The following is a 13425-nucleotide window of genomic DNA, read 5'->3' on the forward strand; positions in this document are numbered from 1 at the left end:
AGGAAGCATAATAAGATGACAGCTCTTTTCCTCTCCTGCCCTCTCCAGTCTTGAACATGAGCAATTGATTCCATATTAATTGCTTTTGTTGTGAAAAGATACCATTTGGACTTGGATGGATAATTTGATTTCTGAGGGGCAGGTGTGCCAATTATCTGTGTAACTCTGTAAAGATTGTGGCTTAGGGGGCTAAGGTGGAGTTCCAAGAGCTACTGCTTTTCTCATGTTTTTTTCTAGCAGTCATGAGGTGATCCTAATCAAGTTTCCACAAAGTCAGAAAAGGCTTTGGTCAGGGACTGTCTAATCCTGGGTGAAAGAGACTTAAATTGGTGTGCTGTATGCCCTCCTCCCCACCATGTCCATATAGAAGGTTATACCTTCGAGTGAATTTTAACTGGAAGCTGGTTTTGGAACCAGTCTTAGCTGAAAATCATGGTACCAGTTGAAAAGAAGGTTAGTAAGTTGTGATAATCACCTTCTTTCAACTGTGGCATGAGATAATTGGTCTCCATGAAGATGCAGAGTACTCCTAAAATGGGGGTTCACAAAAGTCAGAAGAGATCACACATGTGTTCATGAGTGTATGCATACACACAAATATAGGTGGTGGGAGGTTTTATACCAATCCCCCATTCCAATCATCCTGTGCAGAATCAGTGAAATTACAGGATTCAAGGTCATTGAGGAAAGGGGAGGCTAAACCCTGCAGGATGACAGTGTTTGACATGGCAAAGCCTCCTCCCTCCACCACAAACCCCATGAGCTTTATTGATCCCTCACCAACATTTGAATGTAAGCAGTGTGCCTAACTGACCATCAGGGACAGAGGTTTCAAGGATGGGGATCAATGGCAGCCAGGGGCTTGGAGGACTGTATGCAGGCCTGTGCCAGAGGCAAATCTTCCTTCTTTTCCAAGGCTCGGATATTCTGTATGAGCAGCCCATACATTCTGGGATGTCGTTAGAAACAGCAATTCAAGTTTGGGGCATCCAGGATTAAAACAGAATGGATTTTCCCCCTTTGCCTGTAAAGAGAAACTTTTATTTTCTTTGTTGTAGTCTCTGTGTAAATTTACAGCGCTTTATAAATAAAGGTTAATAATAAATAATAAAATAATAAAATAATCTGTGTAGCAGACACATGAGCTCTGTGTACAGAATTCTGTTTTGAAACCTTCCAGAGCTCCAAGGTTTTGGTAAGAAAGCTGCACTTTTCCCCCAAGCCCAAAGGTAGTGGAGGCATGAGTGGGATGCTCTTGATGTGAAGTAGTGATCCCCCCCCCCATTCAAGGTTTCTGTTTCTACTTTTTTATATTTTTACTTTGCTTACTCTTCTTTTATGTTTTAATGTTTTTTGTCCTATGTTATTTTTATTTTTATTTCTGCTGTCGTTTCCTTACACAGTGGTTTTGGTCAGCTAAAGGTTTTCATTAAGAGGTGTGTAGCATGTTGAGGAGTGAGCCTCTCATGGTTGGACACAACATAATTTTCTTTTTCTTTAGAAGAAAAACAATGGGTTATTTTCTCATAATTTTATTTTCATGAGGCAGCTTTTCTGTTATAGGGTTGACAAACTGATGACTGTTCTGCAAGAAAAAGCCTTTGAGTCATAGAGTTTCCTAAGATGTCCATTTTAATCTTCTGACAGATTCCAGTCCCTTTCCTGGTACTTCAGGTTTTTCTAATAATATCAGCATTGGACCCCACAGTATTTTGGCCCTTAAAGGTGGAGGTTCTGAGATGATAGACAATTATAATTATTACATCATTGGAAGATATAGGCATAGCTAATTTGGAGAAAGAAGTATGCTAGAAGCAGAAACAGGCACATTCTTGGGAATCTGAAGAAGGGGGAAAAAAGGAAACACTAGAAGCAGTTTGCCAGTAAAATGTTCTGCTGAAACTGTGTCCTTCTATTCTTGAAGTGGTGCAGTCTCATCCTTTTTTTTTTTTTTTTTTTTTTTTTTTTTTTTTTTGGGGGGGGGGGAGATTCCTGACTTGGTGCCAGCACTGGAATGCATGGCTATCCAAGATGTTCAGATTATCAGGTCAATGTCTGAAGGAGTCAAACAAGAGTCAGTACTGAGAGAAAGTCCATTTATCCATTCATATATCAACATCACCAGATCCTCTGGTAGGGACCAAATCAAACAGGAAAATTGACTTGAATGGCTAAATGCCTCCAGTTCAAAATTAAGTAAGATCCGCATCTAGTAGATGACTCCAATTTTTGTGTGATCTATTGTACTAGTGTTTTGTCAAACAAAGGTTATTTGTTATTAACATCCTTACATAAATTAAGATCCTAAACAGATGGGCGAAATAAGTCTGCTTCTAGGCATCATCAGCACACGCCGTTTAGACACCGCATGCTGTGATGATGCCAGGAAGCAGCTTGAAGCTGCCCAGCTGCCCAGACATGGGTGGCTTCATAATGCTCCAGCAGCATGGGGTTTACATGCTGCATGCTGCCAGAGCATCATGAAGTCGCCATGGTGCTTTAGTGGGGCTGGCAAAGCTGGCTTTTTCCTGGCCAAAAAAGGAATGGATCTTATCCACTTCTTTTTCAGCTATATTGAAGGTGGATTGGGGCCGCAGCATGTGTTTGCCACGGCCCCAAGAGGTGGCTTCAAGCCAGTCTGTTTACCCTGAACGGCATTATCAGGCAATCCATTATATATATCTCTGACTTCTCATCATTACGGAATCCAGAATCCAGTTGTGACTTTTTATTCAAGCTGCCTGTTAGAAATTTGGAGATACAGATATACCTCAGATAACAAACTAGATAAACATTATCTCTTTAACAGAAATTTGGTACCAGAGGCAAAAATAACGTGGAAAGAATAGGGATAGGTTCCAGCATCACAAGAAGAGATGTTCAGTGTGTGTGTGTGTGTGTGTGTGTGTGTGTGTGTGTGTGTATTCAAAACTAGCAATATGTATATGTGAAATGAAACAACCAGATCAGGTAAGCCTTCCATAAGTAACAAAACCATTTAGAATCTCCTGGAGATCACCTGAAGGCTTCTTACAAAATGCATTCAGGGATGACATTTTGGTCCACCTGCTTCCCCTTTTCTATTGCATTTTGATGGCAAATCTAATAGATCTGTGTTTAAAAAAACATGCTTGGGGGTAGTTGGTGGGGCACACTTACTGTATCTGCTTTCACCTTTTCACTCTGTTCTTTTACCCATGCATACTCAGGAAGGGATTCTGAAAACAATTGCTATTTAACTTTACTGTTGTAAGCAGGTACATACCGGTATATTGGGACTGGCTAGAGTAGACTCCTGTTTTTCCCCAGCACAAGCTTTTATTGCATTGTTTACTGACTTCACATCAGTTTTAGAATCCTCTGTTAATCCTCACCATCCTTCCATTGTCAAAAAAACCCTTCCAGATAGGACAATGAAGAAAAAGGGAGGCTAAGGAAGGGCATAAACAAGGAACTTCTTTGTCAGAGGCTTTGTTAAATAAGATATGCCTGGAGTAGTTTCTTCTGTTGATAAGCCCAATAAGGTCATCCATTAGGGATGAAAAGAATGTTTGAAGACTGGGTAGAAGAAATGAAAATGTGACTTCTTGAGTGTTGGGAAAACTCAACAAGGAGAGCCCTCCTGAAGCCTTCTTTTCATCCCCTGTTTTTCCTTCCCCCTCCATGGCCATATAGCAATAGCAATAGCATTTACATTCTATGCCATTTAATAGTGAACTCAGCACTCTCAAAGTAGTTTACAATTTGTAAGCCTATTGCCTCCAACAAGTGGGGCACTCATTTTACAGACCTACAAAAGAATGGAAGGCTGAGTCAACCTTGAAGCCCTAGGATCAAACTCACAGTGTTGTGGCTGCAGTACCAGCATTTAGCCACTGTGTCCCCAGGACTCCTTTATTTGATATTTAATTTTAATTGTCACTTTTGTAAATTTTTAATTGTACTGTGTTTTTAGACTAAGCTGCTTTGAGTCCCAATTTTTTGGGGGAAAACAGGGTACAAATAAATATATAATGTTTAATTTCATTTTAGTAAATAATGATGATGACGATGATGATGTAATGACTGGAGGAAGGGGCAGTGGAAAATCCCTGCCAGCTGTATTGTCACAGCCAGTGCACAATTCAGATGTTATCTTCTGAGACTTCTGGAGGGCCTCCAGGAGGTCTCAGAAGGTGCTTGCATCATTGTTCAGTGGTCCTTTCTCAGCTTCCCCCCACTCCCCCTTGCAATCCATTACCAGGCTATGTTTGGAGTATGTGTGGGATAAGGATAATTGGGGATCATTTCCTCCTGCTATATTCTGATATAGTTGTCAATGGTGACCCTCACTTGACTTTTACCCCTTATCTTCCCTCCAGGAATTACATGGATTTGTCAGGGAGAGGCGACAAGGGGGCATTCTTTGTATTTAGGTGAGAATTGTTTCTTCCATAGCCAAAGCCATATGGCCAGAAACTAAGGTGGGGGAGGGGGTGATGAAAGACCTGTTGGGTGGTCAAACTGTGTCAGAAGCAGCTACCACCACTGAAAGTATCTCAGTCTTATGGTTGCCATTATGAGAGTGGGACAGTTTGCTCATGTACATGAGACCAACTAAGTTCTCACTTTACAGGGTGTACCAAAACAAACTTCATCCTACATCTGTTTGACTGGCACTCCATTCTTATGTTCACCTCAGCCTGCATTTCTGAGTGCATATATCCAGTCTGATATGAGGAATTTAATTTGTTCCTCCAAAATGAATGTTGACAGAGACAACAGATGTGTCCAACAGGGGAGAACTGCAAAGGCCTCCAGATTCAGGGGCAATGATGCCTGTATCATTGGGAAGCCTGAGTACACCTTATTGCCTTAGGATTGTTGTTAGTAGTCTACAGAGTATGCTGAACACTTCTTCTAATTCAGCATAAGAGGACAATGCAGATAGCCACAGACAAAATCAGCTACCAAGGGTGCTGGTGACCCCAAGCACCACCTTATGTTTTATTTGTCTTGAATCCCTTCTGGGTATTGTGACTAGGGCAGAAGAAAAATGCAGCAGTTGTTGGTTGGTCATTCCAGTACTGGCCTTCTTGGCTTTTTCTGTTCCTCAGATATTTGTGTGAGGCAGTGTCAAGTAGCTTCTGATAGTGATAATGCCAGTCAGCAGCAGCACCCAAAGTAAACAGGGCAGAAAAACATACCCTGCCACCCTTTTTGATCTTCCATCAAAATTAAGATGTTCAGTTTCTGTCATAGCAGAGCTAGCTGTCGATGTATGAAAATCAATTACTTTGTTTTCTAATACAAATTAAACATCACTATAATTCAGCTTTCCATCCCCTGATGCTTTTTTTCTTTCTTTCTAATGACCTTTTCTAGTTGTAGTTTAGTTTGATCGGGCATTAGAGAATAAATATAAAATTATGGCCTAAATCCAATTGGTGGCCCCATTTAGAATTATTGAATGAGCAGGAACTTAATAAATCAATGCCTTTGCAAGTTACATTGATTCAGTGAGTCAGCTCAAGTTAGAACTAACTACTGGAATTTAAACCAATACTTTTATTTAATGAAAGATAAGTAACAATATCATCTTATCTACCAGATAATGTCACTGTTTTTTTAGGTGAAAGATATTTTATTTGAATGTATCCCCTTTTCTCCAAAAACTCTACATAAAAAAGGTGTATCATATTTTTCACCTTCTTTAAAGGGTTCTTTTATGTATGCACAGTGAAACGGAAGTATGTTGATACCTCACTGGAGTGAGAGGTTCCCCTTGTGTTGTCCCCTTGTGTTGTGACTACCAGTTTTTGGGGAGCAGCAATAAGTCATTTTCCCATTTCAATCTGTTTTCAGATCTGATTATGGGATGGAGATGGATTTGGTTGTCTTGGTAGATGACTTACACCAGGAACTGGACAGGGGGAGCGTGTCCCTGTTGGTTCTGCTGGATGTCTCAGTGGCTTTTGTTACCATGAGCTATGATATCCTTCTAGGTGCCTCTCTGGATTGGGACATGTGGACAGTATTTTACAGTGGTTTCCTTCCTTCCTAAAGGAGTGAACATAGAAGGTGGTACTATGGGACTCCTATTTGACATCCTGATTATTGGTCTGTGGTGTCCTTAAGGGTTCTGTTTTGTCCCCCATGTTATTTAAATTGAAGTCATTGAGAGAGGTTGTCCAGAAATTTGGGGTTCGGTATCACCAGTATGTGAATGACACTCAACTCTGTATCCTTCCCATCTAACTCCAAGAAAGCTATCTCAGTACTGAACAAGTGTCAGTTGCTAATAATGGCATGGATGAGGGTAAGCAGATTGAGACTCAGACAAAATAGATGTGTTGCTAGTCATTCAAAAGGAAGATCAGAGAATAAGGAATCTGTTTCTGGCCACAATTGAAAGGGCTGGTAATGACCTGTATAATGTCCTATATGGCTTAAGTCCAGACTGTCTGAAAGCCTGTTTCTTCACGGAGCTACAATGTTTGTTACAATCTTCAGAGGAGAAGTTTCTCTCCATCTCACCAGGTTCATCTGGTGAGGACATGGGAAAGAGCTTTCTTGGTCGCTGTTCCAAAGGCTTAGTTGTCCCTTGCTGCTGTCTTTTCACTGGCAGGCAAAATCCTTCCTAATTAAATAGGCCGTCAGTCCTAACTCATTGGGGTAGAGGGACATGCAGTAGATATGATGCTTTTAATCTGTAGTATGTGTTTCATGTTTTTAAATTATTTTAAAATTAATATCCTAAAAATGGTGTCTTAGTGGTAGTGATTGCTTAATGTTCTCTATATTATTTTAACTATTTTGTTTTCACTGACCTAGTAAGCTGCATTGCACCACATTTTGGGAGAATGGTGGATATAAATCAAATAAATAAAGTTGGCAAAACTCTTCTTTCCATGAGCAAAAATGTATATTCTTTCTTGTTGCCTTCTGGAGGGGTCATGTCTCACTGCTTATAACTGAATTCGCTTGGTACTCATTCACCTAATTCTTCAGAGGATGGGCCTTAAGAGAGTCCGCTTCCTAACTGGATCTCAGGCATGTCAGTACCGGAGCATGCTTGCCTTTTCTTTCTATTCCCCATAGGGCTTACTATTTTATGTTCTGTTTTTATTTTGTTAGACTGTTTACAGCTGGATGGAACTGAAGAAATTTGCTCAGCAGCTCAGCAGGAAGTTACATCCAAAAGTATTACTGAGGAGGAGCTTGAAGATTGGTTAGACAGCATGATTTCCTAAGGCCTGCATTTTGTTGTCATGCAAGTAACTGAAAAATAAACGAACATGACAGTAGCTAGGTATAGAATAATATTTTGTAAGTCCTTAATTAAGTAGCTGTTTCCTCTTGATTTTTAATTATGTTTCCTATCTTGGTTTGTACTGAAATTTTGAAACAATAAATCTGGATGTATTCCAGGTGAGATGAGTGTAATAAGCAGAGAATTGTATGCATCAGCATGTCGAAAGTGATATAATTATATTTGTTTGAAATTATTTCTGAAAAATGGAAGTACTATCAAAGGTGGCTTGTTTGCAAACCAATGTAGAAAAAGAGAAGAAGAATTTTGGCTTTTCTTGTATGAGACCTTATTTCTCAGAGTTGCAAAATAAAATAGTGGTAGCAAATAGTGTATTTGTGTAATCTGTGATGTGAGTTCACGTTGGCACATAATACAATGCAGTATCACAACATTTATTTATTTTGTAAATTCTTTATTGCAGTGGGCACTTTTATTTGAAGGAAAAATGCATAAACATAGCAACTTTACCACTAGTTGATAATAAAGCATTACTTGTATTTGGCCTAAAATTTAGTTTTGTAAGATTGTGAGACACTTCATGTTTTTAACTGGTTGAATCTATTAAGTTATTCTGAAACAAATATGTAATTAACTTTCAAGTATTCCTTATGATAAGACAAGAAAGCAATACAATCAATTAACAAAAATGTCAATCTAAAAGGCCAACATTTAAAAAAAACCTCTTGCATAGCTTTGTCTGGAAAGATTTAAGGCACTTAATTAGGGAAAACTATAGGGACAATTAAGTATTTGAAAAGTTTTAAGCACTGAAGAATTACAAACTTTCTATCTGTATCATTTCACTAAGAAATGGTATGGACTGAAACCAAAGCTTTTTAAAATACTGTTTGATATCACAATATGTGTCCAGTGATTGAGGCATTGTCACCCAACATTCAAGTTCTTAAATTGCAAATCTTGTGCATGTTACAAAGTAGGATATAGCCCTTTCAACTACACTATTTCTTATTTGATAAAGGTTAGGTTAAATGATTTATGAACTAGAACAATGAACTGAAAACACTTTCTATGCTGTTCCAATAAGATAACTGAAATCCAGACAGTATGAGGCTTTTTTATGCCAGGTGCAAAAAGCCCAGCTAGATTCTCATAAAATTAAGCAAAGTAATTTAGTATTTGAATAGGCTAACCACATGTGAATATCTATTCATTATTTAAATTGTAAGGATTGTATTTGTCTAGATCTTGTATGCCTGACTGTAGTAGCTTCCTTGTTGATGTGTTCATCCAAGTTGATCTTCATACTGTTTACGGAAGCAGTCTCCAGCTGGGAAGAAATCCCAGCATCTTTCTTGGTACATTTTCCATACATATGATTCCTGAAAGTTAGTGAAACACAAAATTTGAATTGGATTTAACAGAATATGTAACATCTAGCTCACTGATACACTATGCATTCCCAGTTGATACAAGTTTAATTTGCATTTTAGTTATGCTCCATTAAGAGTGTGTGGAGCTTGTTTAGTCCCTTTAAAAACAGCTAATATAAACTGGTTTATTCTTTATTTTGACAATTCACACACATCATTTGTATAGTAAGAAATACAAAAGCAACATGCACACTGAGGTTGCAGTTTTGGTAGAATTTAAGACGGTCCAGGAATGTGTTAAATTACCACTTGACAACATATTTCCTAAATGATTTGTTCCTTAATGTTAATGGTTGGCTCAGATACCATGTTTTCTTTTATTGTGGTTTGTCTAGATGACTTGCCTCAGCACTTTTGCTCACTTGTTATTTATGCAGGTCTGCATTCTGTTGGCAGTCCTAACTGGAGTAGACCGATTGAGTCAATGAGATTTACCAACATGTTGACTTACCAGTCAATAATTGATTCAATGTGTCAACTAAATAATAATAAATAAATAAAATATTTATTTGTATACCGCCCTTCCATCAGATCAGGGCAGTTCACAACAATTAAAATACAATAAACATACACATTAAAATCATAACAATATTACAAAAACATAAAACCAAAAGGCCCCAGGTTAGCCAATCCCGTTGTCAGTGCGGCGGGGGGAGGCCTATAGGACCTCATACAGGGAATGCAGTCCTGAACAGGAAGGTCTTAAGATCCCGTCTGAATTGGGCCAGGGAGGTAGCTGAGCGGAGCTCTGTGGGCAGCGTGTTCCAAAGGGCCGGGGCGGCGATGGAAAAAGTCCTCCTGGTAGTAGAGACAAGCCTCGCCCCGGGAACCCTAAGTAGTTGCTGCCCAGATGTTCTGAGGGTGCGGGACGGAATATATGGGGAGAGGCGGTCCTTCAGGTATTCCTGGGCCCAAGCCATTTAGGGCTTTATAGGTCAACACCAACACCTTATATTGCGCCCGGAAGCGAATGGGCAGCCAATGGAGATTTTTTAATACCGGTGTTATATGGCTGGCCCTGGACGTACCAGTGACCAGCCTGGCTGCCATGTTCTGCACCATTTGAAGCTTCCGGGTTTGGTATAAGGGTTGCCCCATGTAGAGTACATTGCAGAAATCCAGTCTCGAGGTTACCAGGGCGTGTACTACAGTTTCAAGGTCCCTCTGGGTCAGGTATGGGCGCAGCTGGCGAATAAGCCGAAGCTGGTGACAGGTGCTCTTGACCGTCGCATTCACCTGAGCAGTCAGGTGAAGGGACGAGTCAAGAAGCACCCCCAGACTGCGCACGGAGTCCTTCACAGGGAGCGCGACCCCGTTCAGGACAGGTGGAACCACCGCCATTCCTGGACCAGGGGAACCTATCACGAGTACCTCCGTTTTCTCTGGATTCAGCTTGAGTCGGTTTTCCCTCATCCAGCCCATTACTGACTCCAGACAGGCCACGAGAGGAGAGACGCCATCCTCAGTCACTGCATCAGTCGGAGACATAGAGAAGACTATTTGGGTGTCATCAGCGTACTGATAACCCCGCGCCCCATGTCTCCGGATGATCTCTCCCAGCGGTTTCATGTAAATGTTAAATAGCATGGGAGACAGAATGGCTCCTTGAGGGACCCCAGTTTTAAGGGCCCTCTCATCGGAGCACACGTCTCCCAGCTGCACCATCTGAGACCTCCCGGAGAGGTAGGACCGGAACCACTGGAGCGCAGTGCCCCCGATTCCCACCTCTGCCAGGCGCCCCAGAAGGATACCATGGTCTATGGTATCGAAAGCCGCTGAGATGTCCAAGAGCACCAACAGGGACACGCTTCCCCTGTCGATGCCCAGACGGAGATCATCGACCAAGGCGACCATGGCCGTCTCAACCCCGTAACCCGCCCGAAAGCCAGTTTGAAATGGGTCCAGATAATCCGTTTCATCCAAGACCCTCTGAAGCTGGATTGCGACCGCCCTCTCGATCACCTTCCCTAGAAATGGCAGCAGTGAAACAGGCCGATAATTATTATACTCCAGGGGGTCGAGGGAGGGCTTTTTTAATAAAGGTTTTACCATGGCCAATTTAAGAGCAGATGGAAATTGCCCATCCCTCAGAGATGTATTAATAATCCGGTGTAACAATAAAGTTACAACCGGTCCCCCCTGGGCTGCTAGCCACGAGGGACAGGGATCGAGAGAGCAGGTCGTCTTCCGAACACTTCCGAGGATCTTGTCCACATCATCGGTACTTACCAACTCAAACTGATCCAGTTTAATAAAGTCCACGGAGGCCCTGGATGCCTCTACTCTAGGTTCTGCCTGAATGTCGGCGTTAAGACCTTCGCTTATCCGAGAAGTTTTATCCACGAAGAAGTTGTTAAATTGGTCGCAGCAGGCCTTAGAAGGTTCAAGGATCTGGTTCAGGGCAGGAGGGAGCTGAGTTAGCTCCCTGACCACCCTGAACAACTCTGCTGGACGCGACTCTTGTTGGGACTCACTAAGCCCCTATCTTGTCCCTATTTTGCTGCAATACTGATACACAGTTTTCAAGTTCACTATTAGATGTAGTAATAATGTGATGTTTACCTGTCCAGTGTGCTCAGTTTCATCCTTATTAATAAGATACATCAGAAAGAACCTGGAACAAAAATATGAAAGTACACATGGTGTTTTAATGGTTGAATACTGTTCCTGATTCTTACACAAACAAATAAAAACACAATAAGATAAAAAGGAGAGTTTTTATGGTTCTTTTGCTGATGTCTTAGAACTGGTTCACTATTGAATTTCTCATCATCATTTGACTTGATGCCACCTTTATTGGATAATCTGAAGTGTCCAGTGTACCACCAAATCAGTTTTCTTTGGATCCATTTCTGTTGTTGCAGCTTGATGTGGGCAAAATGCTTGAATCAGTCCATGCCCACCACATCTAAGTTTGGCCCTTGCCCATTTTGGATGATGGGATCTAGCACAGGTGAGTCCAGGGAGTGGTAAATACTCTCTTTGTCAGGTGATATCCCAACTTAAAGGAGGCTGTATGCACCCTCTCCTGAAGAGATTCTCCCTGGCCTGAGAGGTATATGACAACTATTGACCCATTGCTCATATTCACCTTTTGGACAAGGTGCACGAACATACAGCTGGTGGGCTGCTTCAAACAATCTTGGAGGAAACAGATTCTCTCAACTTATTTCAGATTGATTTCAAGTCAGGATCCGCTACTGAAACAGGCTTGATCACCCTGATTGATGATCTATTCTGAGTGAATAAAAGAGGGAGTGCTACTCTGTTGATCCTCCTGGATCTCTGTAGTTTTTGATACCATTGATCATAATATTTTACTGGATTGATTCAGTGGAATGGGAAGAGGAGGCACTGTTATAAAGGCTGTGCTCCTGTCTGCAGCTATGGGATGCTACAGCAGTCCATCCTGTCCCCCTTGCTCTTAAATAGCTACATGAAGCCACTCATTGAAGTCATTAGGAGTGCTGATTTTCCATGTTATCTGAGAGCTGGGGAGGATGCCTGGATGTTGTAATGTGCTGGAAAGTGAAACTGAATTCTGATGAGATGGAGACTTGATGGATTCGTGATTTCTGACTCTAGGAATTAGTTTGGTGATCTGCTCTAGCTTCACTCACTGAGGAAGTGTGTAGTTTGAAGGCATTGTATTCATATTTGTCACCAGAGACCCAGATTGATTCCATGGCTTAGAGTGCTTGGGACCAGCTGGTCTGCCAGATACAGCCTTTCCTGAACAGAGGTAACCTGACCACAGTAGCTCATGCACAGGTAACCTCCCAGTTAAGACTACTGCAATACACTCTATGTAGACCTTCCCTTGAAGATGCCTCAGAACTGCAGCTAAAGCAAAACGTAGCAGCTAGATTGCTGAAAGAAGCAGCTTATAGAAGTCACATAACACCAGTTCTAAAGTTCTGTTGGCTACCAATATACCTCCAATTTAAATTCAAGATGCTGGCAATAACATTTAAAGCTCTAACAGCTTGGGACCTTGAAACTTAGAGGAGGGCCTCTTGCTTTTTAGTAGGCTTTATATGTTAGCCTGAGGACTGAGATTTGTTGGAGGGACCCTCCTCTGTGTTACAAAACTGGGAGCAATATATTGTGGGAGGATGTAGGGAGAATGCTATCAGCTGGATCATCCCAGTTGTGGAATTGCCTCGTCTTGAAGGACCAGTTAGTGCTGACTTTAGCTTCATTCTGGAGTTCAGTTAAAACTGCAGTTCTTATTAAAATCCTCAGGACCTAATCCAGTGTCTGTACACAAATACTTTATATTAACACTTTTATTTTTAAAACATATTGAATTGTTTTAAGAAGTTTTAAAAATGTTTAAATTATTTTATTGTCTTGCATTAAGATGTGTATTGTCTTGCATTTTAAATTGTTCAAACTGATTGTGAGTCATCCAGGTACTTTTCTATATGATGTTTTAATTTAAATAAAATAATACATGTAAATTAAATTAAATAATACATGTACTGCAACATGCAGACCTAGTCACACACACCCCTTTTACTTTTCCACATTTTGTTCTGTTACACCCTGCAACTGAAATTGATTTAATTGGAATTAAATCAGTTAATGAAGTACACAAGAAACTCAGCACTGTGTTAGAATCCTGATGTATTCTATCAGATGTATTGTAACTGTGGATGCTGGGGGGATGGGTTACACTTTAGCTAGGCTTTAGAGATAGTGATATGTAGTGCTAGGCTGGACCAGGTGTGGGCTATC

General features: G+C 40.9%; 2 protein-coding genes across 3 annotated transcripts in view; one reads left to right on the forward strand and one right to left on the reverse strand.

The window, feature by feature from the left end:
- AVEN (apoptosis and caspase activation inhibitor) overlaps window positions 1-8223 on the forward strand; it is a 143256-nt gene extending 135033 nt beyond the window's left edge. For both annotated transcript variants that reach the window (XM_089521995.1, XM_089521996.1), the window contains exon 6: window positions 7117-8223. In XM_089521995.1, the coding sequence (XP_089378121.1) occupies window positions 7117-7232 (116 nt within the window). In that variant the 3' untranslated portion in view covers window positions 7233-8223. The remainder of the gene's footprint in view (window positions 1-7116) is intronic.
- Window positions 8224-8538: 315 nt separating this feature from the next.
- The window catches only part of RYR3 (ryanodine receptor 3), a 442959-nt gene continuing 438072 nt past the window's right edge, over window positions 8539-13425 (reverse strand). Inside the window, exons 104-105 of the mRNA XM_089521997.1 lie at window positions 11248-11299; window positions 8539-8634 (exon numbers count right to left, since the gene is read on the reverse strand). Of these exons, the coding sequence (XP_089378123.1) occupies window positions 8539-8634; window positions 11248-11299 (148 nt within the window). The remainder of the gene's footprint in view (window positions 8635-11247; window positions 11300-13425) is intronic.

Source organism: Sceloporus occidentalis, unplaced genomic scaffold (assembly GCF_023333645.1).
Source record: "Sceloporus occidentalis isolate IW3139 unplaced genomic scaffold, rSceOcc1.0.p SCAF_4, whole genome shotgun sequence".
Lineage (NCBI taxonomy): Eukaryota > Metazoa > Chordata > Lepidosauria > Squamata > Phrynosomatidae > Sceloporus > Sceloporus occidentalis.